Raw genomic sequence first — 24,473 nt, 5'->3', positions numbered from 1 at the left:
CGGAGGTGTACGTATCGCAGAAGTACGAAGTGACATTCCACAAAGTAAAACAAACGAATTTTGTCAAGTAAGTGAGAGAAATAGCTGTTAAATCATTGAACATCAAATCTGTTTTCTATTGTGTTATCTGAAGTTTACTGAGTCAGCTTGATACAGATTTTAAACCACGATTGAAATGTTATCGTTGGCTTTGTACGTTGTCATGTAATTTCGAGACTCCGACAAAAATACTGAAAAATACCTTCTGTTAGTAGGGGTGTAGATATTGGGCACTTTTTTTTATTCTTTTCAAGAAACCTTCCTGATCAGTTTAGAGATCCCATAGGCCATACTTTTGTTCTTAAAACTGAACTTCGTCTCTTTCTTAACTGAAATTTTAAGTTGGAAACATAACACAAATGTCAAATAACTGAAATTCAAGAACATTTGTTAAATACTTTAACAGATGGGGTCAAATTCTATTTCAAAATTTTTCTGACATTTTATGGAAATGGTGTCTTAACTTTTTTTATATTTGCATATTACACAACCAATTAATAGTAAATTTGAAGCCTTTCCATTGTCTTTAAAATGAAATCACACAGCAATTTTTTCTGAACAAATGATACAACAAATACAGACAAACGAATAAAATTTATTTGATCTTTGTTTGTCATGACAGTTGGCTGTTGAAAAAAAATTAGAAAAAAAACAAGAAAGCATATGATTTCAAATTTTGTGTACAGATGAAAAGACAAAAGTGATATTTTTGTGCTGTTTTGACTGGGAAATATGTGGCCTCATAGCTATTAGTTAGAAAACGCCAATTATGAAGGCTAGTATCTTTTTTTATACTGTCACTTGCATACAAATTGGTCCAATAACATTTCAGGTGCTGTGTAAATATAAGTTTATTAGGATAGTAGACCACGTGATGTTTATCTACAGTCAGTTGGTCATGTGACCGCGAAAGCAGACTTTTTTCTATTCTGAAATGTCAAGAGGAAACGCACAAATAATGTTTCAGTATTTTATCAATAGTCCGCCAACAACCGACGTCAACAATCATTCGCCCATAATGTCCCATCACCCTGCATAATAATGACACTGGCAGAACAATCGACCAGAAAATCTACGTGATGCAGGGCTCATCCTACACAGAAATTTTTGGGAGAAGAGAGATTGGGGGAGGGTATGGGATGGGGTTTCCCCCTCTGTCAATTCTGAAAATTTTGAGATTTTAAATGTTAAATGGTGGGTTCTGGTGTGTCCTGGACAACTTTTCTATGCATTCAAATAGGTGTTGTTCTTGTTTTAAAAATTAATGGTCATACTGGTTGTGTTTAGTTAGTATTTACCTTCAGGGCTTTTTCTGCCCATTTGGGGAAAAAGACCCTAGACATTTTGGGAAAACTTTCGTCGCGAAATAATATGCAGAAATTCGGAATTTTTACAGTCTCCTGCGAATGAGGATATTATTAAATATTAGTTTCTTTTCCCTTACAAACGACATGAAAAGGCTGAAATATCAATTGTAATAAATCATGACAGATAATATTTCATACTGATTTCTGAATGTGATAAAAACAATTAATTCTAAATTCAATCACCCCCCAAACTTAACATCACATATTTTTATTTTTTTTAACTTTTGATTGGGATTTTTTTCTGAAGATTGGGAAAAAAATCTTATATTTTATTTTGGGAATGGGTCCTATAGTCCGACCCGTGGGTACTATAGAAAAAGCCCTGACCTTTTAAAAAAAATAAAACAATGCAAGTTTCAAACATTTTATTTAATTCAAACTTATCATGCACACATAAATATATCAGAATTTAAATACTGCATAAATAAATCAAATAAGCTAATACAAACAGAACTAGCTTATATCAAACAACATGACATCAATTGTAAAAAAAACAAAAACTAGTCAATACATCATCACTGAAACTCCTCCTTCGGGAGCTCCCGCTTGGCCAGGTGGTAGGCAGTCTTAAGGAGATTGACACCAAGCTCGTATCCTTGGACAGTTTGGCCAGTACGATTTTCTTCATGGACTCCTCGGACAGCAGAACTGTGTTCTCTAAGGTGGCCATATGCTGATTGGCTGAAAATACACAAAATATTTCATATAAAAAGTTTGTACCAACTGAAATTATTTTGATAATTTGACTTTTTGAATGATATCTTATTTGGACTGTCGATCATGTCATCACTTTCAACATCGTCAGCTTTACGTTTCAGGCCTGGGGAACGCAGAAGCCACGTAGAAAGGATGATTACTATTAAACAGAATGCAAAATATCTCATATATAGAATATTGATGTGAACCGATCAAAGAAAAAATAATAATGAAAGCAAAATAAATAAAAACAACAAACCTGGAAGTGTGATTCGCACTTGCCCTTCTCGCTAACTTCGCGGTAATCACACCAGTTTCATCAGTGCACATCGTTTAAACCGTTATTGTCATAAAGTATAAATCCTTATTGGCACTTATTGACATTTACAAACAACGGCAAGTGTAAATGTTAATCCCTTACAATTTTATTACATCGATGACGTAGCGCATGTACACAAATTCAATGGTGCAAACACGTGCCTCGATTGAATAGAACAAGCGTTCTCATTGGCCGAAGTCAATGTAGCAAATTTACTATGTTTAACACGATTGGCTATTTGTCAATCGCACTTACAGGCGGGATGCAGTCGCTCTGTTTTGACAAGCGGTAGTTCTGATCGATGTCTGGTGTATTTGAGAGCGATATCGTTTTTTTGATATCTGAAAAAGTCTGCGAAGTTGACTTCGCTTTGATCTTAGAAAATAGCGAAGTCGCCGTGGGCAGGGCAGGGCGACTTAATCGCCTAAGTCGCCTGGTAGGATGAGCCCTGTGATGTGAAAATCTTACCCCACCCGCAAATGCTGGAAAGTGTGCAGCATTCAGCGATAGTTAGTTCCATTTCTGTGGTGAATGACAAAATCTCACTTACAACAGAAATAAATGATCTCTTTGCCGTTGCGGTTCTGAACATCCAACACTATCAACATGAATTAAATCCATTTAACATGTGAACACTCGTGATCTTGAACCATGACCTGTGTAGTGTACTCTGTAACTTGCGGAATAATTGTTACATTATCAGATAATGTTTGGTGACTGATTTATGTTTATGCACTTTTAAAAGGTTTATATGTTTTGAATTGATAATGACGTATTAAAATGCAATGACTTTGACTTTAAGCTTAAATAGAATACTAGGTTAGTGCCGTGGATGGAGAAAGTCTTTGGCTCACCTGATAAATTCCTCCGCCTTGCCAGATAAACTTCCTCCGTCCACGGCACTAACCTAGTATTCTCTTTATCTCTACAAAAATCTTATGTTTGTTTTGTAATGATCATTAAAAGGGCACAATATACGTTGATAGACACTATACTCATTAAAATGAAACTGATTGTTTAATGTTATAGAAAATAGAAAAAAATTGGTGTCAAAAGACATTCACTCAATGGTGAATGCAGTGCACTGTGATTCTAAATGCCACTTGGTCCCATCATTTACAATAACTGAAGGTTATCAAAGTTATAATTTATATCATTCACTGTACTCAAAAGTGTGGGCATGTGTTTCCCTACCCTCATGTTTAGGTATGGTAAGTGTTTACCCACGAACATGGGTGTGGGTATGTGTTTCCCTACCCTCATGTTAAGGTGTGGGTACATGTTTCCCTACCCACATGTTAAGGTGTGGGTACATGTTTCCCCACCCACATGTTAAGGTGTGGGTATGTGTTTCCCTTCCCACATGTTAAGGTGTGGGCCCACATGTTAAGGTGTGGGCCCACATGTTTAGGTGTGGGTACATGTTTCCCTACGCACATGTTTAGGTGTGGGTATGTGCTTCCCTATCCACATGTTTAAGTGTAGGAATGTAGGTAGTTTTGTATGTTTTGTTTACCTTCAAGTATATATTTCAGGATGGGTGCTGACTTTGAAGAAGTGTATGAGAACCTGAAGCAAGCACGGGAGCAGGCATTATTTGGGAAGTATGACACATCTGTTGTCTACTACCAGGGCTTCTTACAGCAGATGCAGAAGCTCATGAACGTTATCAGGGACCCAGAGAAGAAGAATGAATATCAGAAGGTAGAATTATTTTAATTTTTAACTACAGTTGAACACCTTTAATTCGAAACCGTACGCACCCAACAAATTATTTTGGAATAGCGATATTTCTGATTAACAATTTTCAGAAAATGACAGTGTTCGCGAAATATAGATGACATGAAATACTAAGTCGTGAAAATTGCATGTTGGTTATACGTTACAATACGATACATTGGGTTTGAGTGATGTTTCGTATACAAAAATATTTGTTGATTTATTGTTTAATAAATGACAAATAATTTGTTATTATACTTCTTTATTAAAACAACATAAAACAATTAAAACTAAATTACAGCACATGCATACATGCATTCGGAACAAAGCACGGATTCTTTGGTAGCGGGTCGAGTGAGCAATCGAATCTGATGAGATAGACATTTTCGAATGATATTCAGGTTGTGTTGACCAGCAATAATATACACACAACATTACCCAAATGAATCGCTTATTTTCTGACATCGATGTTTGTAACATACCCGTGCTCAATGTCATTCTTTAACAAAGGCTAATTGTGCTCCATTGTCACCTCAAGCCGATGCCCAAGTGCATTCGAAGTATGCATGGTGTGAAAATCTATGACATGATCGAGTTCGAAATAAGAATTGATAAATGGGTGTGAAATACCAAATCGGGGCCGTAATTTTTACTTCTGAATAGCAATTATTTCGGACTAGGGATTTCAGATTAAAGATTAAAAATTTAGTTAGATAAAGAAGGAGTAAAATCAGGACCGAAAAATAATTTCCAAATAGCGATAATTTTGGATCAACGGTGTTCGGATTAGCGGTGTTCAACTGTACATTGTGTACATAACAGAGAGCATACCAACTTATGTCATTGAACAGTATACCAAACAGCTTAAGCTTGCATATCTAGGTTCAGTTTAGTAGGCCAATTTTAATAATAGTATGAATCCAGCCTTCCTCATAAATTAAAATCAGTGAGTCATGGCAGATACTTACTTTGACTGGCGTCACAATTGTGTTTCTGGTCAATAACTTGTATGACCTGCTGTTAAGTCTTCAAACTTGGCTTTCACATTTGTAAGGTTCAATAGATAAACACTTTTGTTTTAGAGGTCAATAGGTAAAGATCATGACGACATTTACTAGCAGAATACTTGGTGATCCCTACAGGCAACACATTCGATTGATCTGCGATCATTTACAGAATTTTAGTTTTTCAAATTGAGAAACATTCATGGCAATATAAACATCTTGATCATGTATTTTAGTAATGTATACAACTGAAATATTTTCAGCTACGCTCAAAGGTGAGTTCCGAGTATGAGCAAGTGAAGGATATCCAGAAAACCCTTTCATGTTTGACATCAGAGAGCCGATTTTCCCGTCAGCAGCCAGACTATGGGTCTCAGTTTGACGATTATTCCCGGCAAGAAGAGCCGACACGAGACCCAGATGTGTGGCCACCTCCCACACCCGTGGAAAACAGGTGTGATATTACACTATACTTGATATAACATGGAATAATGGGTGCAAATTAAATGTAATGCACCGTCTCTTTCATTGAAAATAATTTAAGCACGTACCATTTTTACAGTATTTTGAGCACTTTATTGCTTACCATGTATGACATACATAAATCCCAAGTTTCTGTGCATTTGTTATGTTTAAATCATAGGCCCATGTGATGTTCTATCAATTGTAATGATAAATTGCTTTCTAATATCAATTATTTGTTCTGCTTTGATAGTACCCCCCAAAAAGAGTCTTTTCAACACACATGCATCACTAGAAGAAAGGAGATATTTTCATACAAAAAGTGATATCTATCAGTAACCATCAATGTGTAAGAATGATTCTTAAATTGTGATTATCAACTGAGGAAATATGAGACATTAAGTAGAGGCAATCATTTGGTATACATTTTCTATTTTTTCATATATTAACTTTTAGATCAATTATAGTATATAAACTCATGCTTTTGAGTTTAAGTTATCACTTAACATAAAAATGTTTGTCAAAAGAAAATATAGATAATGTACACACAATAAACATAAGTATAAATTGCCCATTTTGTTTAAACATCCACAACGGTTGTAGTGTCAATGACGCATCAGCCAATTCATAATGAACAATTCTTTTTTGGTTTGAAGAATTTCTTGGAATGTTAATAATGTTTAAAGTGACACTCTTATTCAAAATCAATACATACACATTGTATAACAATCACAAATTTTGAGTGATAAACCTTCATCTACTTACTAAATAATGCATTTATGGAAAATATGAATTACTGATAACAATATTATAACCGTTTATTTAATGGCTGAAAACGCAAAAAAATTCAATGATTGGTGAATGTTAAAAGATTTACTGTGATTAACTATCGTCTCATAAGCTAGCAATACTGTGTTGTCTGCACATTTCTTTCAAATTAAACTTGGTATTTGTTTTTGACATTTGTTCATCCTTTTTGGTGTATTTAAACTATTGTATTAAATGTGTTAAATCTTATTTGGGAGTAATAGTGCATCTTTGAAATATTAAGATCTTTCTGTTGCTGATAAATCACAATGCTGATGCAAAGCTTGACGAAGTGTTGGTAGTACAGTTTTTTCGATTAGTTATTTTCATAAAACTTTTATTTTAATTCTTAAGGTCTGGATGGAGTAGGTAACAGAAGTCCTAATACATACTTAATTCAATAGCATTCCATTTTTTTATGGATATTACATTATTAGAAATAGGAAAGTTTTAAGATTTTCTCATGAAAAATGTATGTCAACATATGCAATGCTCTGAAGGTTATATTCCAGAGTTTATTGTTTTTACCAGGTTTTCAATGAAATCTGGGTTATGAGAATGGGGATGTCGTTGGGCGGGCGGGCGGGGTCATACATTGGTTTCCACACAATAACGTAAGCTAGCATTGATGTATAGTAATGAAAGTTAGTGTGATCCTAGCTTAGTGAAGAGCTAGCTTGGGATTGCTTTTGAGGTCACCGATGGCGATAATAATGTATTTTTTAGAAAATTGGTTTCCTAATAACTTAAGTAAGAATTGATTGATAATGAAGACAGTTGGTGTGTAGGTAGCTTATCTGAAGAGCTAGCTTGGGAGGAAAGCCTAATGTCTAAAGCTATGCCAAGAATACACTGGAACAAAGCTTTTATTAAAAAAAAATGAAATCATCTTATTAATAATATAAACGCCTAAAAATCATAGAATGAATAGTATTTTGTTAGTGAATAGCAGGCAAATCATAGTATTTGAAGCAATAGCAACGCGAAACCTGATATACAGCTATTTTGACACTCAGACAATCATTTTTGTTTCTTATCTCATAAAAGTAATATAAGAAATGCACCATTACAAATAAGCGTGCTTCAGGGTCACGTCAGGTTAAAATAACAAACCCTGCAGGCGATTGGACACTTGCAGTCGGTAATAATATCTGGAACATCTTGGACTAAACTCAGAGTGAATATCATTATGTAACCTTCCTACCAGATCCTCCATTATTTTAACCTACATCAATCTGATAAATATAGCGATTTAAAAATAGTTATATTCTGCTAAAAATAAAACGCCGGGATACAGAAATACAGCGCGAAAATAGCCGAACAAGCAAGAACTCATACTCAGACTGCAAAACAACTAATCTATTTTTATGGTTTCGACGTCATTCTGCTAAAGATAGAGCGCATTGAGACAAAAAAATGGGTTAAAACAACATGAATAGAAGTAGTTCTTTGGAGTTTGCGGTCTTAAGACTACCTGCGCGCATGCGCAGATAGTCTAAAAAATGGTGGAAACATTGGTTTCTGCCCAATAACTTAAGCTAGCATTGATGGATAGAAATGAAAGTTGGTGTGTAGGTAGTTTATGTGAAGAGCTATCTTGGGATTGGGTTGAGATCAAGGTCAAGGTCACTGTAACAAAAATAGAAAATGGTTTCTGCCCAATAACTTCAGTAGAAATTGATGGATAGTGATGAAAGTTGGTGTGAAGGTAACTTATGTGAAGTGCTAGCGTGGGATAGCTATTGAGGGTGGGGTTGGGTCAAGGTCAAGGTCACTGTTACTTAAAATAGAGAAATGGTGGAAATAATGGTTTCCGCCAAATAACTTAAGCTAGAATTGATAGATAGTGATGAAAGTTGGTGTGTGGGTATCTTAAGTGAAGAGTAAGCTTGGGTTTGCTTTTGAAGGGGTTGAGGTCACGGTCACTGTTTCTTAGAACAGAAAAATGGTTTCCGCCCAATAACTTAAGTAAGAATTGATGGATATAATGAAAGTTGGTTTGAGGTAGCTTATGTTCAGAGCTAGCTTGGGATTGCTTTTGAGGGTGGTGGGGTCAAGGTCACTGTGACTATAAATAGTATAAAAGGTTTCAGCCCAATAACATAATTAGAATTGATGGATTGTGATGAAAGTCTATGTGTATGTTGCTTATGTGAAGAGCTAGCTTGGGATTGTTTTGGAGGGTGGGGTTGGGTCAAGGTCACTGTTAATAAAAACAGAAAAATGGTATTCGCCCAATAACTTTATGGTGCTACTTTTTCCTAACTCATACAAGAAATTAATTGGCTATAATTTCTGATTGCCCATATCGAAAACCAGGTTTCGTGGCATTGTGGTGTTTCTTGTGATTCTTAAACAATGAAAACAGAATTTTTATCAGTTTTTTTTTTATCAGTTATAATTTATAGAAAAGAAAAATATCACACTCTGACTCTAAAAATAACCATATCTATATATTACCTGAAGTGTTTAACTAAAATCACTTACAATTATGAAAAAGGGAAAAGGGTACTTAACTTTGAATGTAATATTAATATCATTGGAAGAAGCTTAATTTTACCCCAGTGCAAAATAGCTGCTCAAAATACGGTGAAAATGGTGACAGTAAGATAAATCTATTGGGTAAAAAGTTTTTTTTAATGTAATTGAACTAAATAAGACAACAGCCACACTGCTTTGCCAAGCATAAATACTTCAAATTATACATAAGAAGTTGAAATTAATTAATGCAATTGAAGTCATGTCGTCAATATCTGCAAATGAACATAGACTTATTAAACCTTAATGCTTATTGGGAAAGTTATTGCCTAATTCCAAGTTGATTAAAACTGGATTTTTCATTATCAGACCCTCGCCAAATATCCGTGGTAATGTTCCGAGGGCGGCCCCTAAGAAGAGTGAGTCAAGCAGCCGTTATCGCTCAAAGCCATCCAACAACTCCCCGGCCAACTATGGCCAGCAGCGTGGGTCTCGACCTGGGGACAGGGGCAGCAGGGGACAACAGGCAAAGAAAAAGGTATAAGCAAAATCGGGGTGACAATCAGTGGGTATCACTCAAGTAATCACTTTCATATTTATTAGGGATGCAAACGAATGGCAAAATTGATATTCGAATATTCGTTAATTCTTTCGATCGAATATTCGAATATTCGATTACCAATATGAATGTATAAGAAATGTAGTAAACAACTTTTATTGTTTGCTTTAGTAATAGCCGGGGCATTTTAACCCTTCTTCGTTGTAGCCGGTATACGCGAAGGACCCTGATTTTTCCAAACATTGGCAATGAAATTCCCCATTTACAAAAATATCGAACAAAAGCAATAGCCACTGAAAAAGGCGAAGATCGTAAATGCCTGGTTGAATGTCATGATGCACCAACGGGTCGTTCTGTAGGACGAGCGGCCTCGTTCTGGGATTGACATCTACTAAATATAACTATGAAAACACCAAACCTACTCGGAAATTAGATAAATAATAAAACGAAAATAACCCTGAATTTTGACCCATCTATTGTATAACAATGACCTAAATTGCTATTCTATACAGTTACATTTCAAAGCACGAATGTTATATCGAAACATGGAAAACAGCATATAACTAGCACATGTCATCCATATCATTACGGCGATTTGAGCAATAATGCACAGCTTAATTGACAGCCATGACACCACTTTGGTTGCCGATTCCGTTTATTATCCAATAATGGTCATTAGAATTTACCGAAAATAATTGAAAGTTGTTTGATGCCACTTGTCTTATAGCCAGTTTTTGTAAAATTACGGGTACTGTTTATAGTCTCCGACTATGTGTCCCTAATTAACATATGACGCGTGACGCAATGTTTATCATTGATAGATATTGACGAAACTTGGTGTGTGAGTTGCTTATGTGAAGAGCTAGCTTGGGATTGCTTTTGAGTGGGGAGGGGCTAAGGTCAAGATCACTATTACTTAAAATAGAAAAATGGTCAAGGTCACTGTTACTTAAAATAGAAAAATGGTTTCTGCCCAATAACTTTAGTTAGCATTGACAGATATTGATGAAACTTGGTGTGTAGGTAGCTTATGTGAAGAGCTAGCTTGGGATTGCTTTTGAGGGGGGTGGGGATACGGTCAAGGTAGCCTGTTACTAAAAATAGAAAAATGGTTTCTGCCCAATAACTTGAGTTAGGATTGATAGATATTGACGAAAGTTGGTGTGTAGGTAGCTTATGTGAGGAATCAGCTTGGGATTGCTATTGAGGGGGGAGGGGCTAAGGTCAAGGTCACTGTTAATTAAAATAGAAAAATGGTTTCTGCCCAATAACTTAAGTAAGCATTGACTGATATTGATGAAACTTGGTGTGTAAGTTGCTTATGTGAAGAGCTAGCTTGGGATTGCTTTTGAGTGGGGAGGGGCTAAGGTCAAGATCACTATTACTTAAAATAGTAAAATGGTCAAGCTCACTGTTACTTAAAATAAAAGAATGGTTTCTGCCCAATAACATAAGTTAGCATTGATAGATATTGATGAAACTTAGTGTGTAGGTAGCTTATGTGAAGAGTTAGCTTGGAATTGCTTTTGAGTGGGGAGGGGCTAAGGTCAAGGTCACTATTACTAAAAATAGAATAATGGTTTCCGCCCAATAACTTTAGTAAGGATTGACAGATATTGATGAAACTTGGTGTGTAGGTAGCATGTGAGCTAGCTTGGGAGTGCTTTTGAGTGGGGAGGGGCTACGGTCAATGTCACTGTTACTTGAAATAGAAAAATGTTTGTTGCCAAATAACTTTTGATAGCATTGATAGATATTGATTAAACTTGGTGTGTGGGTAGCTTATGTAAAGAGCTAGCTTGGGATTGCTTTTGAGGGGGGCGTCTCTTTTTGATGAAAGTAAAGATAAAGTCATACAACAAATTAATTCGCTATAATTTCTGATTGCCCATAACAAAAACCTGGTTTCGTCGCATTGCGGCGCTTCTAGTTTAAATATTATTATTGTATGCTTGGTATTTTATAATTGTGTTATTCTTGTATGTTTGGCATTCTGTTTGTGATATTTTTGTATGTCTGACTTTATAATATTTATATGTGTTTTTCTTGTATGCCTCGTATTATATATGTTTTTCTTGTATGTCTGGCATTATATATGTTTTATTCTTGTATGTCTGGCATTATATATGTGTTATTTGTGTATGGCTTGCATTATATATGTGTTATTCTTGTATGTCTGGCATTATTTGTTTTATCATTGTATGTCTGGCATTTTATGTTTATCATTGTATGTCTGGCATTATATGTTTTATCATTGTATGTCTGGCATTTTATGTTTATCATTGTATGTCTGGCATTATTTGTTTTATCATTGTATGTCTGGCATTGTATGTTTAATCATTGTATGTCTGGCATTATATGTTTATCATTTTATGTCTGGCATTATATGTTTTATCATTGTATGTCTGGCATTATATGTTTATCATTATATGTCTGGCATTATATGTTTAATCATTGTATGTCTGGCATTATATGTTTAATCATTGTATGTCTGGTATGATCTTTGTTTTATCATTGCATGTCTGGCATTATAAAATTTATCATTGTGTGTCTGGCATTATATGTTTTATTATTGTATGTCTGGCAAAATATTGTGTGTCTGGCAAAATGGTGTTTTTTTTCTTGTTTGTCTGGCAAGATTTATTAGGTAATATTTTTGTTTGTCTTGCAAAATGAATAGTTTTTTTTATATCTGGCAAAATTTTTTTTTTCTTGTTTGTCTGGAAAAATGTATTTTTCTTTTTGGTCTGGCAAGATGAATTATCTGCCTGTGTGGTTGTTCAACTAACAAACCCTGTATAATATCTGTTGTGTAGCCAGAGGAAGGAGATGAGAAGAAGTTTGACCCTCAAGGCCATGACAAGGACCTTGTGGAGAACCTGGAGAGAGACATTGTACAGAAGAATCCCAATGTTCACTGGTATGTTCCATAGATCTGTGAACCTACATATACATGTAGTACACCTGTAGCCAATTGTATAAAACTTGTTAGGATTTTGCGTTCGGTCCAAGTAAGCCAAAATGTTTATTGATTGGTCAATACTTATGCAGTATTTAACCAATCATATCAGTAAAATTTACAAACTAGACTAAAAACAACCTGTAGACAACTTATCGAAGTTTATACTATTGGCTGTTGTGTAATTAACAGGTTTAATGTAGAAATTGTCTTAACCCAATTTTTTAGAATCAATTTTGCTTATTGTAGCATTTAAACTTTTCTCTAAATAATTTTATAACTTACACATATTTGTAGCAAAGTGCTCATAAGTACAGGGCCCATTTTCTCAAAACTTCTTAACAGGATTAAGCTAAGCTGGCTAATTTTGTTTTTCAATGATTTGCATAATATTTACTTCTTTAAGAACTTTTGTACTTTAGTTACAATTTAAATTTATGATAATCACAAAAAACATTTTCCTTTCATAATAGCTCAATTTAAGTATGTATTTTAACTAATTGAAATACGCTACTTAAGCCTGTTTCAAGAAATTGGGGCCAGGTGTATGCCTGTGGTATGTGATTGTACTAACGCTTCTGTGGTATGTCCCCAGGAGTGACATAGCGGACCTGGTAGAGGCCAAAAAACTACTACAGGAGGCCGTCGTGCTGCCACTCATCATTCCAGACTTCTTCAAGGGAATACGAAGGCCATGGAAGGTATTGTAACAGTCCCTCTGGGATTGGTTCAAACTTGTCATTTGGAACCATTTTCACAAAATTGTATGTTACAATACACTATCTATGACCCACATGTGTGAGTGGGGGGATATCATGACCGACACAATCTATGGCCCACATGTGTGTGTGTGGGGGGAATAATGACCGACACTATCTATGGCCCACATGTGTGTGTGGGGGGAATCATGACCGACACGATCTATGGCCCACATTTGTGTGTTGGGGAATCATGACCTACACTATCTATGGCCCACATGACTGTGTGTGTGGGGGAATCATGACCGACACTATCTATGGCCCACATGTGTGTGTGTGGGGGAAACATGACCGACACTATCTATGGCCCACATGTGTGTGTGAGGGAATCATGACCGACACTATCTATGGCCCACATGTGTGTGTGTGTGGGGGAATCATGACCGACACTATCTATGACCCACATGTGTGTGTGTGTGTGGGGGGAAATCATGACCGACACTATCTATGGCCCACATGTGTGTGTGTGTGTGTGTGTGGGGAATCATGACCGACACTATCTATGGCCCACATGTGTGTGTGTGTGGGGGGGGAATCATGATCGACACTATCTATGGCCCACATGTGTGTGTAGGGGAATCATGACCAACACTATCTGTGGCCCACATGTGTGTGTGGGGGAGAATCATGACCAACACTATCTATGGCCCACATGTGTGTGTGGGGGAATCATGACCGACACTATCTATGGCCCACATGTGTGTGTGGGGGAATCATGACCGACACTATCTATGGCCCACATGTGTGTGTGTGGGGGGGAATCATGACCGACACTATCTATGGCCCACATGTGTGTGTGTGTGGGGGAATCATGACCGACACTATCTATGGCACTATCGAGTGTGTGGGAGAGAATCATGACCGAGTGTGTGGGGGGGGAATCATGACCGACACTATTTATGGCCCACATGTGTGTGTGTGGAGGGGGGGAATCATGACCGACACTATCTATGGCCCACGTGTGTGTGGGGGAGAATCATGACCAACACTGTCTATGGCCCACATGATTGTGTGTGTGGGGGGGAATCATGACCGACACTGTCTATGGCCCACATGTGTGTGAGTGTGGGGGGAATCATGACCGACACTATCTATGGCCCACATGTGTGTGTGGGGGGAATCATGACCGACACTATCTATGGCCCACATGTGTGTGTGTTTGGGGGGGTGGGGAATCATGACCGACACTATCTATGGCCCACATGTGTGTGTGTGTGGGAAATCATGACTGACACTATCTATGGCCCACATGTGTGTGTGGGGGAGGAATCATGACCGACACTATCTATGGCCCACATGTGTGTGTGTTTTGGGGGAATCATGACCGACACTATCTATGGCCCACATGTGTGTGTGTGGGGGAGGGAATAATGACCGACACTGTCTATGACCCACATGTGTGTGTGTGTGGGGGAATCATGACCGACACTATCTATGGCCCACATGTGTGTGTGTGGGGGGGGGGAATCATGACCGACACTATCTATGACCCACATGTGTGTGTGTGTGGGGGGGGAATCATGACCGACACTATCTATGGCCCACATGTGTGTGTGTTTGGGGGGAATCATGACCGACACTATCTGTGGCCCACATGTGTGTGTGTGTGGGGGGGGGGGGAATCATGACCGACACTATCTATGACCCACATGTGTGTGTGTGTTTGGGGGGAATCATGACCGACACTATCTATGGCCCACATGTGTGTGTGTGTTTGGGGGGAATCATGACCGACACTATCTATGGCCCACATGTGTGTGTGTGTTTGGGGGGAATCATGATCAACACTATCTATGGCCCACATGTGTCTGGGTGGGAATCATGACCAACACTATCTATGGCCCACATGTGTGTGTGGGGGGAATCATGACCGACACTATCTATGGCCCACGTGTGTGTGGGGGGGAATCATGACCGACACTATCTATGGCCCACATGTGTGTTTGGGGGGAATCATGACCAACACTATCTATGGCCCACGTGTGTGTGTGTGTGGGGGAATCATGATCAACACTATCTATGGCCCACATGTGTGTGTGTGGGGGGAATCATGATCAACACTATCTAGGGCCCACATGTGTGTGTGGGGGAGAATCATGACCAACACTATCTATGGCCCACATGTGTGTGTGGGGGGGAATCATGACCAACACTATCTGAGGCCCACATGTGTGTTTGTGGGGGGAATCATGACCGACACTATCTATGACCCATTTATGAATTAAGTATCTGCCGACTTGGTCACCCAGAGTGTGTATTGAAATACCCCCGTAGGCAACAGCTTTTAAATAAGGTGATTACAAATATTATGTTTTTTTTAGCCTCTTTGGGCGGTTAGATATTTTGCTTTCAGATGAAAAAAAAACAAACCAGTATCTTAATTAAACAAAGAAACATGATGTTATAGAGGTAATTAGTTAATGTAACAAGGTTCTGAGTAACAAAATAGATTGTTACAGATAAGAAGAATTTTTAAGGTGTATTAACCTGCAAATGTATATATGCTTCTTTCTTTATGATTTTCATTGATTATGTGATATCAAGGTTGCTGAAAAAAGAATAAGATATATTATTATGTTTTATTCTTTGTGCTTTGTTTTTTCCTGCTGGGTAGGTAGGTTAAGTGACTGGAACCTGATGCTTAACATAGAATCATTTTGGTATGGCCTTCGATATTTTCTCAAATATGACTTTATTTTAATATCCTAGCTTCATGCTTGGTACTGTTTATAGCAACTATACATCTATGACACAAATTAGAGATCAGCTTATTTCAAAAAAAATATTGTACACACGGTTTCTCTCTTGCTTGGACTGTTACTGTTTTCTTCCTCTCTTGAGACTTTGAAATCATCTTGTATACATGATTTCTCTCTTGCTTGGACTGTTACTGTTTTCTTCCTCTCTTGAGACTTTGAAATCATCTTGTACACATGATTTCTCTCTTGCTTGGACTGTAACTGTTTCTTCCTCTTTTGAGGATTTGAAATCATCTTGTACACATCAATTCTCTCTTGCTTGGACTGTAACTGTTTCTTCCTCTCTTGAGGATTTGAAATCATCTTGTGCACATCAATTCTCTCTTGCTTGGACTGTAACTGTTTTCTTCCTCTCTCAAGACTTTGAAAAAAAAACTTCTGAAAGGTTTAACTCAATCCTAGGAAAGTCCATCACTAGATCCATGTTCCTATCACAGGTTCAGTGTAATTCATTGATGTCAAATCTTATGCATCCTCCAATCATTTATATATTATCAATGGCAAGACAACTATTTTGTCTGCTTTGAGTGAAAAAGCTAGTGATGTTTAAAGACAAGTTATTTGCACAGAAGTCAGCCTTGATGAAATCCTGGTGAAACTGCAGATGGTATTCTTCAGACTGTCTTGAGGTAAAATGAAATTTGCGAGATTTAGGTATCATTGTCTTATAAAGATAATGAGTGGCTGTTCAGAATGTAAAGAAATCTCTGACATTTCACAAGTTTAATATGACCATGAGCGTAGAAGCTGGGATATGCAGATTGTCTGCAGGTTATATAGGTGTATAGACAGACTAAGTCGCATGTTGTGGTGGTGCTGGCTGCAGGGTGTATGCATGATAGGGCCGCCGGGGACGGGGAAGACGCTACTTGCAAAGGGTGTGGCTACAGAGTGCGGAACTACTTTCTTCAATTGCTCCGCAGCCAGTCTTACCTCTAAATGGCGGGGAGTGTCAGAGAAAATGGTTCGCCTGTTATTTGAGATGGTAAGATTGGGACATATATGAAGTGTAGATTGGTCCATCTATTGGTCTGTTTTGCTCGCTGGCAGATGGGTAGATGGTACATGCATGGTGGAGGGATGTGGAAAGGCACTTTGTGAAAGATTGAAGGATATTACTAAAAAAGGTTCATCATGCTTATCTTATTGCAACAAAACAACTCTTTTGAGCTGGATGATATTTTAAAACAAAACATCCATATTAATCTGGCATTATTTAGTTCAGCTAGTTTCTTCCAACAACAAAAAAGAGCCTGATCTTTACACTCTTGTGTGTTTCCACAAAACTACTACTAAATTCACCATTAACCAGAGTATGTAGTACCTAGTTGTAAGCATTGCAACGTGTGTCTCGTGCAGGGCGTGTTGATGGTTGGCCCTCCTGGAACGGGGAAGACCTTGCTGGCCAAGGGTGTGGCCACAGAGTGTGGTACCACATTCTTCAACATCTCCTCCGCTGCCCTCACCTCCAAGTGGCACGGCGAGTCTGAAAAACTTGTGAGGTTGCTGTTTGAGATGGTAGGTATAGTTGTGTACATCTATTGTTTGACAATCATCTGCGGTGTCATCTTGTTTTTTTCAAAATAATCTTTTTGGCCTCAAAAACTATTTAAGGTATTTGCATGAAACTTGGTACACCTTAAGCATGACAGACTTTATGAATATGTGTGGCAAATGTCATCAATCATTGTGAAAATATTTCCTGAGGTATGTTCTCTTAAAGTGGGAAAAATGACAGAAAATAGAAATGCATATGAATATAAGAACTTTAAAGCCTTATTTTCTTCCAATTTAAAATGTTTGAATAACAGTAGGAAAATTATAACAGGAACATTGTTTTTAAATATTCACAGTTGTTTGTAAACAAACACTGGTTTATTCACTCTTTCAAAGTTGTTTATGTACTTCCCTAAATTTCACAAATAATTCACCACAGTTTTTCAAGTCAAACTTAGGGACTACTTTTTAGCTCGAATATTCGAAGAATAGGTGGGCTATACTACTCGCCCCAGCGTCGGCGTCTGGTTAAAGTTTTAGGGCAAGTTGGGATTTTCACTTATAAGTCCAATAACCTACATTCAATTGACTTAATACTTCACACAGTTGTTCAGGGCAATCACATGATGAGGTTAGATAACTCCATATTATTTTTACACAGATTATGGCCCCAGATTGACTATGGAACTTAGGTTAAAGTTTTAGGGCAAGTTGGAATTTTTATTAATAACTTCTATATCCTTTGTTCAATAGACTTAATACTTTACACAGTTGTTCAAGACCATCACACAATGAGGTTACATAACTCCATATTATCCTAAATACAAGTTATGGCCCCTGATTGACTTAGGTTAAAGTTTTAGGGCAGGTTAAAGTTTTAGGGCAAGTTGGGATTTTCACTTAAAACTCCAATACCATTCATTCAATTGACTTTATACTTCACACAGATGTTCAGAGCCATCACATAATGAGGTTAGATAACTCCATATTATCTGTTATACAAATTATGGCCCCTGATTGACTATGGAACTTAGGTTAAAGTTTTAGGGCAGGTTGGGATATTGTTTAATAACTTCTAAACCCTTCATTCAATTGACTTAATACTTCACACAATTGTTCAGGACCATCACCCAATGAGGTTACATAACTCCATATCCTTAATACAAGTTATGGCCCCTGATTGACATAGGTTAAAGTTTTAGGCAAGTAAACGTTAAGGGCAAGTTGGGATTTTAAAAAAACAAACTTCTATACCGTTCAGTAAATGCACTTAACAAAATTCAAAATTATTTACGACCATCTTACAACAAGAAACATAACTCAGTTTTAAGCCTAAATACAAATTATGGCCCTTGAACTTTTATTTTTATTTTTAATTTTCTTTGAAAGGCATATTTGTTTATTCTTAACCACATTTTCATAATGGGAAATCAAGTTATTTGAATGACTTGTGTCATTGTTTGGGCAGGCTGGTGGGAGGGCAGCATCAAAGTCACCTTATGTATCAAATAATTTTAGTTAGGTTTGACATAAAGAGACCAAACTTGGTATTATTACATCGTTATTGTATTCTAAGTCAAAGCAGCATATTCGAGCGCGCTGTCTTTCGACGGCTCTTGTTTTACCTGCGACAATTATTCAGTCACCCTGTAAAGCCCTCTTTTAGGGAATCCATTATGATCGTTTTTCATATGATTGATAGCTTGTTTGAATAAAGCATAATTGGAAGGCTAAAGTTTTCTATGAAAATAAGCAGTTTATCAGCAACATTTGGACTGCACAAGCTTGCACCTTATTTTTTTCAGGAGGTGATTATCATTTGTTTTTTTAGATTTTTTTCAGTTAACAATTTTTAAAGTGAGTGAATTATTGGTACAGTACACAGTCATTACTTTGGATTTTCCTGAGTATGTTTGGCAAGTGAACTCATTAGCTTTAATTTTAAAACCTATTATACTGATTATTAGATGAGGGGCCCAAATTTCTCTGTATGAAATTTAATTCAAATGGGTCCCTAACCAGTATAGTGATATACATGTATTATAAGCGTTTTTATGGAAATTAAACAAAACAGTAGAGATATATGAAAATAAGAACTAATGTTGAATAAAGTTTATGTACGTTGGTAAGCAAGAGCACCCGTCAATACTCACAAGTTGTTTTAAGCAAGCAGAAATAATATAATCGTTTGTTTGACAATAACAATTGGCATTATGAAAAAAATAGAGCTTCATGTTAAATAGAGCTTCATGTTTTTAAATTTTAATTGAATATGCAGGAATAAATTGAATTTTAAATTGATTTTTAGAAATTTATCATCATATAAATACAAATTAATCTTCAAAACATAAGGTATTGAGGTAAAAATGACAAGGTATGCCAATTTTAGAGCCTGGGAAAAAAGCATTTTAATTTGAAAATTAATTAAAATTACATCTATCATGGTTTGCCCTTGTTTCAGGCGCGGTTTTACGCCCCTAGCACCATCTTTATTGATGAGATAGACTCAATCTGCTCCAAGCGGGGATCCAGCTCGGAGCATGAGGCCAGTCGCAGGGTCAAGTCTGAGCTTCTGATACAGATGGATGGTACGTCTATGTCTACTTAATATTTTTATTTTGATGTAACTTAAATTCCATCTTTATCTAGAAAGTTTTATCTGTTATTTTACAACCAAAGGTTTTCACATGTTTAACAATCAGTAAAATCTTTTGATGAAACTTAGTTGTCTTAAGATGATTTCAAAACAGTGTTACACCATAAATCAATGGTTATCCACCATAGGTTTATTGTTTTGCTGACCTTAAAAAGAGATTTTGAGCTCGTCTTATTTTTTGAAAAAAATGACAAGCTATTGTCGTCACTTGATTGTCGTTGTCGTTGTTGGTTAAGTTTTGCATTTAGGTCACTTCAAGCAAACTATCAAAAGCTATCACTTTCAAACTGGAATACCTGTTCACTTTCAAATGTAATAAATGAAATAAATAAACAGTAAAATCAGATGAGCCTTCAGCACCCGCAGGCGGTGCTCTTGTTATTTTGGCAATAAGTTTTGATTTTAAGTTCAACAATTTCTTTTCTGTTCTTTTGTGTTAAAATGGGGAAATGTGAAGATAATTGCTGTTATTTGGTAAATCATGTGGGCAATGTAACATTAATTGATGTCCTTATTGTTTCTATACAAACATCTGTTTAAGGTGTTGCTGGTGCGTGTGAGGTCGAGGACTCTACGAAGATCGTGATGGTTCTCGCCGCAACCAACTTCCCCTGGGATCTAGATGAGGCTCTCCGTCGTCGCCTAGAGAAGCGAATCTACATTCCTCTACCAACAGGTGACCGACCGGCTTGTACACCAGTGAAAAAGTTTCTTACAGTTCTCGAAGATAATATTTGCATAAAAAATTCAGATATTGGTAACAATTTGTATAAGTAGCTCATAACAATACAGGATTTGTCTCATCCACCTTATCTGAAGCAGCCTCTCTTGGCTAGGCTGTGTTTCATCTTTACAATTTCTATCTACCTTTTGTTCTAGAGAAGGGGCGTGAGGAGCTGCTGAAGATCAACCTGAAGGAGGTTCCCCTGGCCCCAGATGTTGACCTGGCCGCGGTTGCTGCAACCCTAGATGGCTACTCTGGGGCTGATATCACCAATGTGTGCAGGTAAACGCAACCACAGCATGGCCTCTGGCTGCAGTTGAACAAGTTCTGGTTGCATGTTGTTGTTCTTTTTATATTATTTAAAAACGTTGTTTTTATGCCCCCGAAGGTGGGCATATTAAAATCGCACCGTCCGTCCGTCCGGCTCTGTAACTTTCCCTTGTATGGACAGTTTTAACTTGCCACATGTGTTCCACATACCAAGACGACGTGTGGCGTGCAAGACTGTGTCCCTACCTCAAAGGTCAAGGTCACACTTAGTGTTTATTCACAGTGGAGTGCTGCATATAAGGACATAGAGTATAGGTTGTCGTGTCCGGGCTGTAACTTTCCCTTGTATGGACAGTTTTTAAAATAACTTGCCACATGTGTTCCACATACCAAGACGACGTGTCGCGTGCAAGACCCGTGTCCCTACCTCAAAGGTCAAGGTCACACTTAGTGTTTGTTCACAATGGAGTACTGCATATAAGGACATAGAGTATAGGTTGTCGTGTCCGGGCTGTAACTTTCTCTTGTATGGACAGATTTTAAAATAACTTGCCACATGTGTTCCACATACCAAGACGACGTGTCGCGTGCAAGACCCGTGTCCCTACCTCAAAGGTCAAGGTCACACTTAGTGTTTGTTCACAATGGAGTGCTGCATATAAGGACATAGAGTATAGGTTTTCGTGTCCGGGCTGTAACTTTCTCTTGTATGGACAGATTTTAAAATAACTTGCCACATGTGTTCCACATACCAAGACGACGTGTCGCGTGCAAGACCCGTGTCCCTACCTCAAAGGTCAAGGTCACACTTAGTGTTTATTCACAATGGAGTGCTGCATATAAGGACATAGAGTATAGGTTGTCGTGTCCAGGCTGTAACTTTCCCTTGTATGGACAGATTTTAAAATAACTTGCCACATGTGTTTCACATACCAAGACGACGTGTTGCGTGCAAGACCCGTGTCCCTACCTCAAAGGTCAAGGTCACACTTAGTGTTTATTCACAATGGAGTGCTGCATACAAGGACATAGGGTATAGGTTGTCGTGTCCGGGCTGTAACTTTCTCTTGTATGGACAGATTTTAAAATAACTTGCTACCGGTACATGTGTTCCACATTCAAAGACGACGTGTCGTGTGCAAGACCCATGTCCCTACCTCTAAGGTGAAAGATACACTAAGTGTTTATTCATTAGGGAATTCTGAATATAAGGACATAACAGTGTAGGTCGTCAAGTATGGGTGGTATTTTTTATGTTCAGAGGCAATTTAAAATAACTTGCCATATGTATTTGACACGTAAAGGCAAGATCAACTTTTCATGTACTGACCTTGTGCGTAGGTCAATGTCACATTCGGGGGCATTCGTCACATACTGTGACAGCTCTTGTTTAACCATAACTTATACTCCTGAAAGAGGTGTCACGGGTGTTTTTACAAAGTTCTTATTTAAAGGTTATTTTGATTGTTCTATACACTACAAGTACAATGCAACATATTTCAGAGACGCTGCTATGATGTCATTCCGGCGCCGTATCCGCGGCCTCTCCCCTGAGGAGATTCGGAATATCCCGAAGGAGGAGTGGAGTCTGCCGACGTCCATGGAGGACTTCCTGGAGGCGAAGGAGAAGGTGAACAAGAGTGTATCTGCAGACGACCTCAAGAAATACAAGGAGTGGATGAGCGAGTTTGGCTCAGTCTAGACTGTTTTCTTACTGGGAAACCATGTACAGATATCTAGAAGACTGAATGAACTGCTGTTGAAAGTGATTCTTGGAAATATACCTTATTATTGAAATGCATTTGTTTAAAGTGTATGATATGTATAAGCAGTTATTGTAAATACCACAATTTATATTTATAGTGTATAAATAAGAGTTTAATACACGAGTACACTTTTTCATTGTGATCGAAACATGTTTTTGAAGACACCTATGAAGACATGTATAAACATTAAATTACAAGTGCTGTTAAACTCTTGTGATACTAATGTGTTAAGACTTTCTTTCTACTTCTTTTTCGGTATAGGTTTTTTGCCTTTTAATTTATTTAAAAATCATATTGTTTGTCTACTGATATTGACTAGCTGAAAATAAATATGTTTTTCGGCCAGTGAATATCGTGTCATAACCTATGCCCATAAATATCCTTTTCCATATCCAACATGCTATATGGAAAAATCTATATGACACTGTCCTGTTTTGATCCCGTTCCATCCTAGTGCTGTTGGTTGAGTGCTTCCTTTTACAAAGTGATTTTTAATCTTTTTTTTAAACTTATTGATCAGTAACATATCTTTTCAAAGAACACACTCTATTTCCTGAAAAAAATTCATTGAAATAATTAAGTTGCCGAATTGTGTGTATATTCAAAGGAATGCAGTGACTTGATCAAAGTTGGCAAACAATAAAAATGATATTTCGATAGGGCGCTTTTCTAAAGACCCGTCGACCTGGTCCCAATTTCTTGAAAGGTTTAAGTTTTAAGTTGCTTATTTCAAGTAGCCAAAATACATACTTGAATTTTACATGAATTTTAATAAATGAAAAATGGTTTATTGTGATAATTGTAGCAATAATTCCTATCTTAAGTATTAAAACATTTAAAGGAGTATATTAAATGCAAAATATTGAAAGACAAAAATAGTGGGTTTAACTTAATCCTGTTATAAGAGTCTTAAGAAGTTTTGAGAAATTGGGGCCTGTTTATCACTTCTTGTTTTGTATATTTGTTTCATGCAGCTGTATTGACCTGTATGGGATACTTGTTTACACACTGCACTCAACATGATACACACTGTCAGAATAGCTCTATCATGCTATACCTTATATGTTCTTTGGCTCCCTAGTGAACTTTTGTATTCCATAACATGGTAAAAAAAATCTAAAAAATTCATAAACACACAGGAAAAAAACCAGTTAAAATTTAAGACAGAACCAAAAAGTGTGCCAATAATACTCTGATAAAATGCCGTCATTTCGAGACATTGCAACTGATGAAACGGGTATCAATTAGGGGTTATTTATAGACCATGAATATGAGTAGGGGAAAACTCAAACTCATGAAACATGACATATTTTGGTGTCATGTTTTTCGAAACTGTTATTTATGGGTTATAAAATAAAACGTGATATTTATGACTTTATTAGATTTTTTTGCATCATATTAATATAACGTCTTCAAAATAAGATATTATCAATTTATATTCAGTCATACATCAATTCATCACAAACACCTGTATGTGCCCATGTATGTTGTAAACAAGTATTGATAACATGACCAGGTTTTTTTGGTCCAGTGGAACTTCTATTAAGCCCTGTTTAAACTGTATATTTTTCATAAATGTAATGATTTTCTCTCAACATAAATGTTTGAATAAATTGGGTGAAGCCATATATTAA

The 24,473-nt window shown here is 37.0% G+C and overlaps 1 protein-coding gene across 1 annotated transcript; it reads left to right on the top strand.

The window, feature by feature from the left end:
- On the top strand, positions 1–24,467 carry LOC128238297 (katanin p60 ATPase-containing subunit A1-like). Its single transcript, XM_052954075.1, has 11 exons — positions 1–67; positions 3,957–4,125; positions 5,408–5,598; positions 9,261–9,429; positions 12,267–12,370; positions 13,005–13,110; positions 17,286–17,444; positions 19,885–20,011; positions 20,621–20,755; positions 20,959–21,085; positions 22,577–24,467. Exons 2-11 carry the CDS (start codon positions 3,958–3,960, stop codon positions 22,773–22,775), a joined length of 1,485 nt encoding a protein of 494 aa, XP_052810035.1. The 5' UTR covers positions 1–67; position 3,957; the 3' UTR covers positions 22,776–24,467.
- Positions 24,468–24,473: the final 6 nt, after the last annotated feature.

Source organism: Mya arenaria, chromosome 6, assembly GCF_026914265.1.
Source record: "Mya arenaria isolate MELC-2E11 chromosome 6, ASM2691426v1".
Lineage (NCBI taxonomy): Eukaryota > Metazoa > Mollusca > Bivalvia > Myida > Myidae > Mya > Mya arenaria.
Note: the sequence above shows the minus strand (reverse complement) of the source record. Positions and strands in the feature narration are given on the sequence as shown.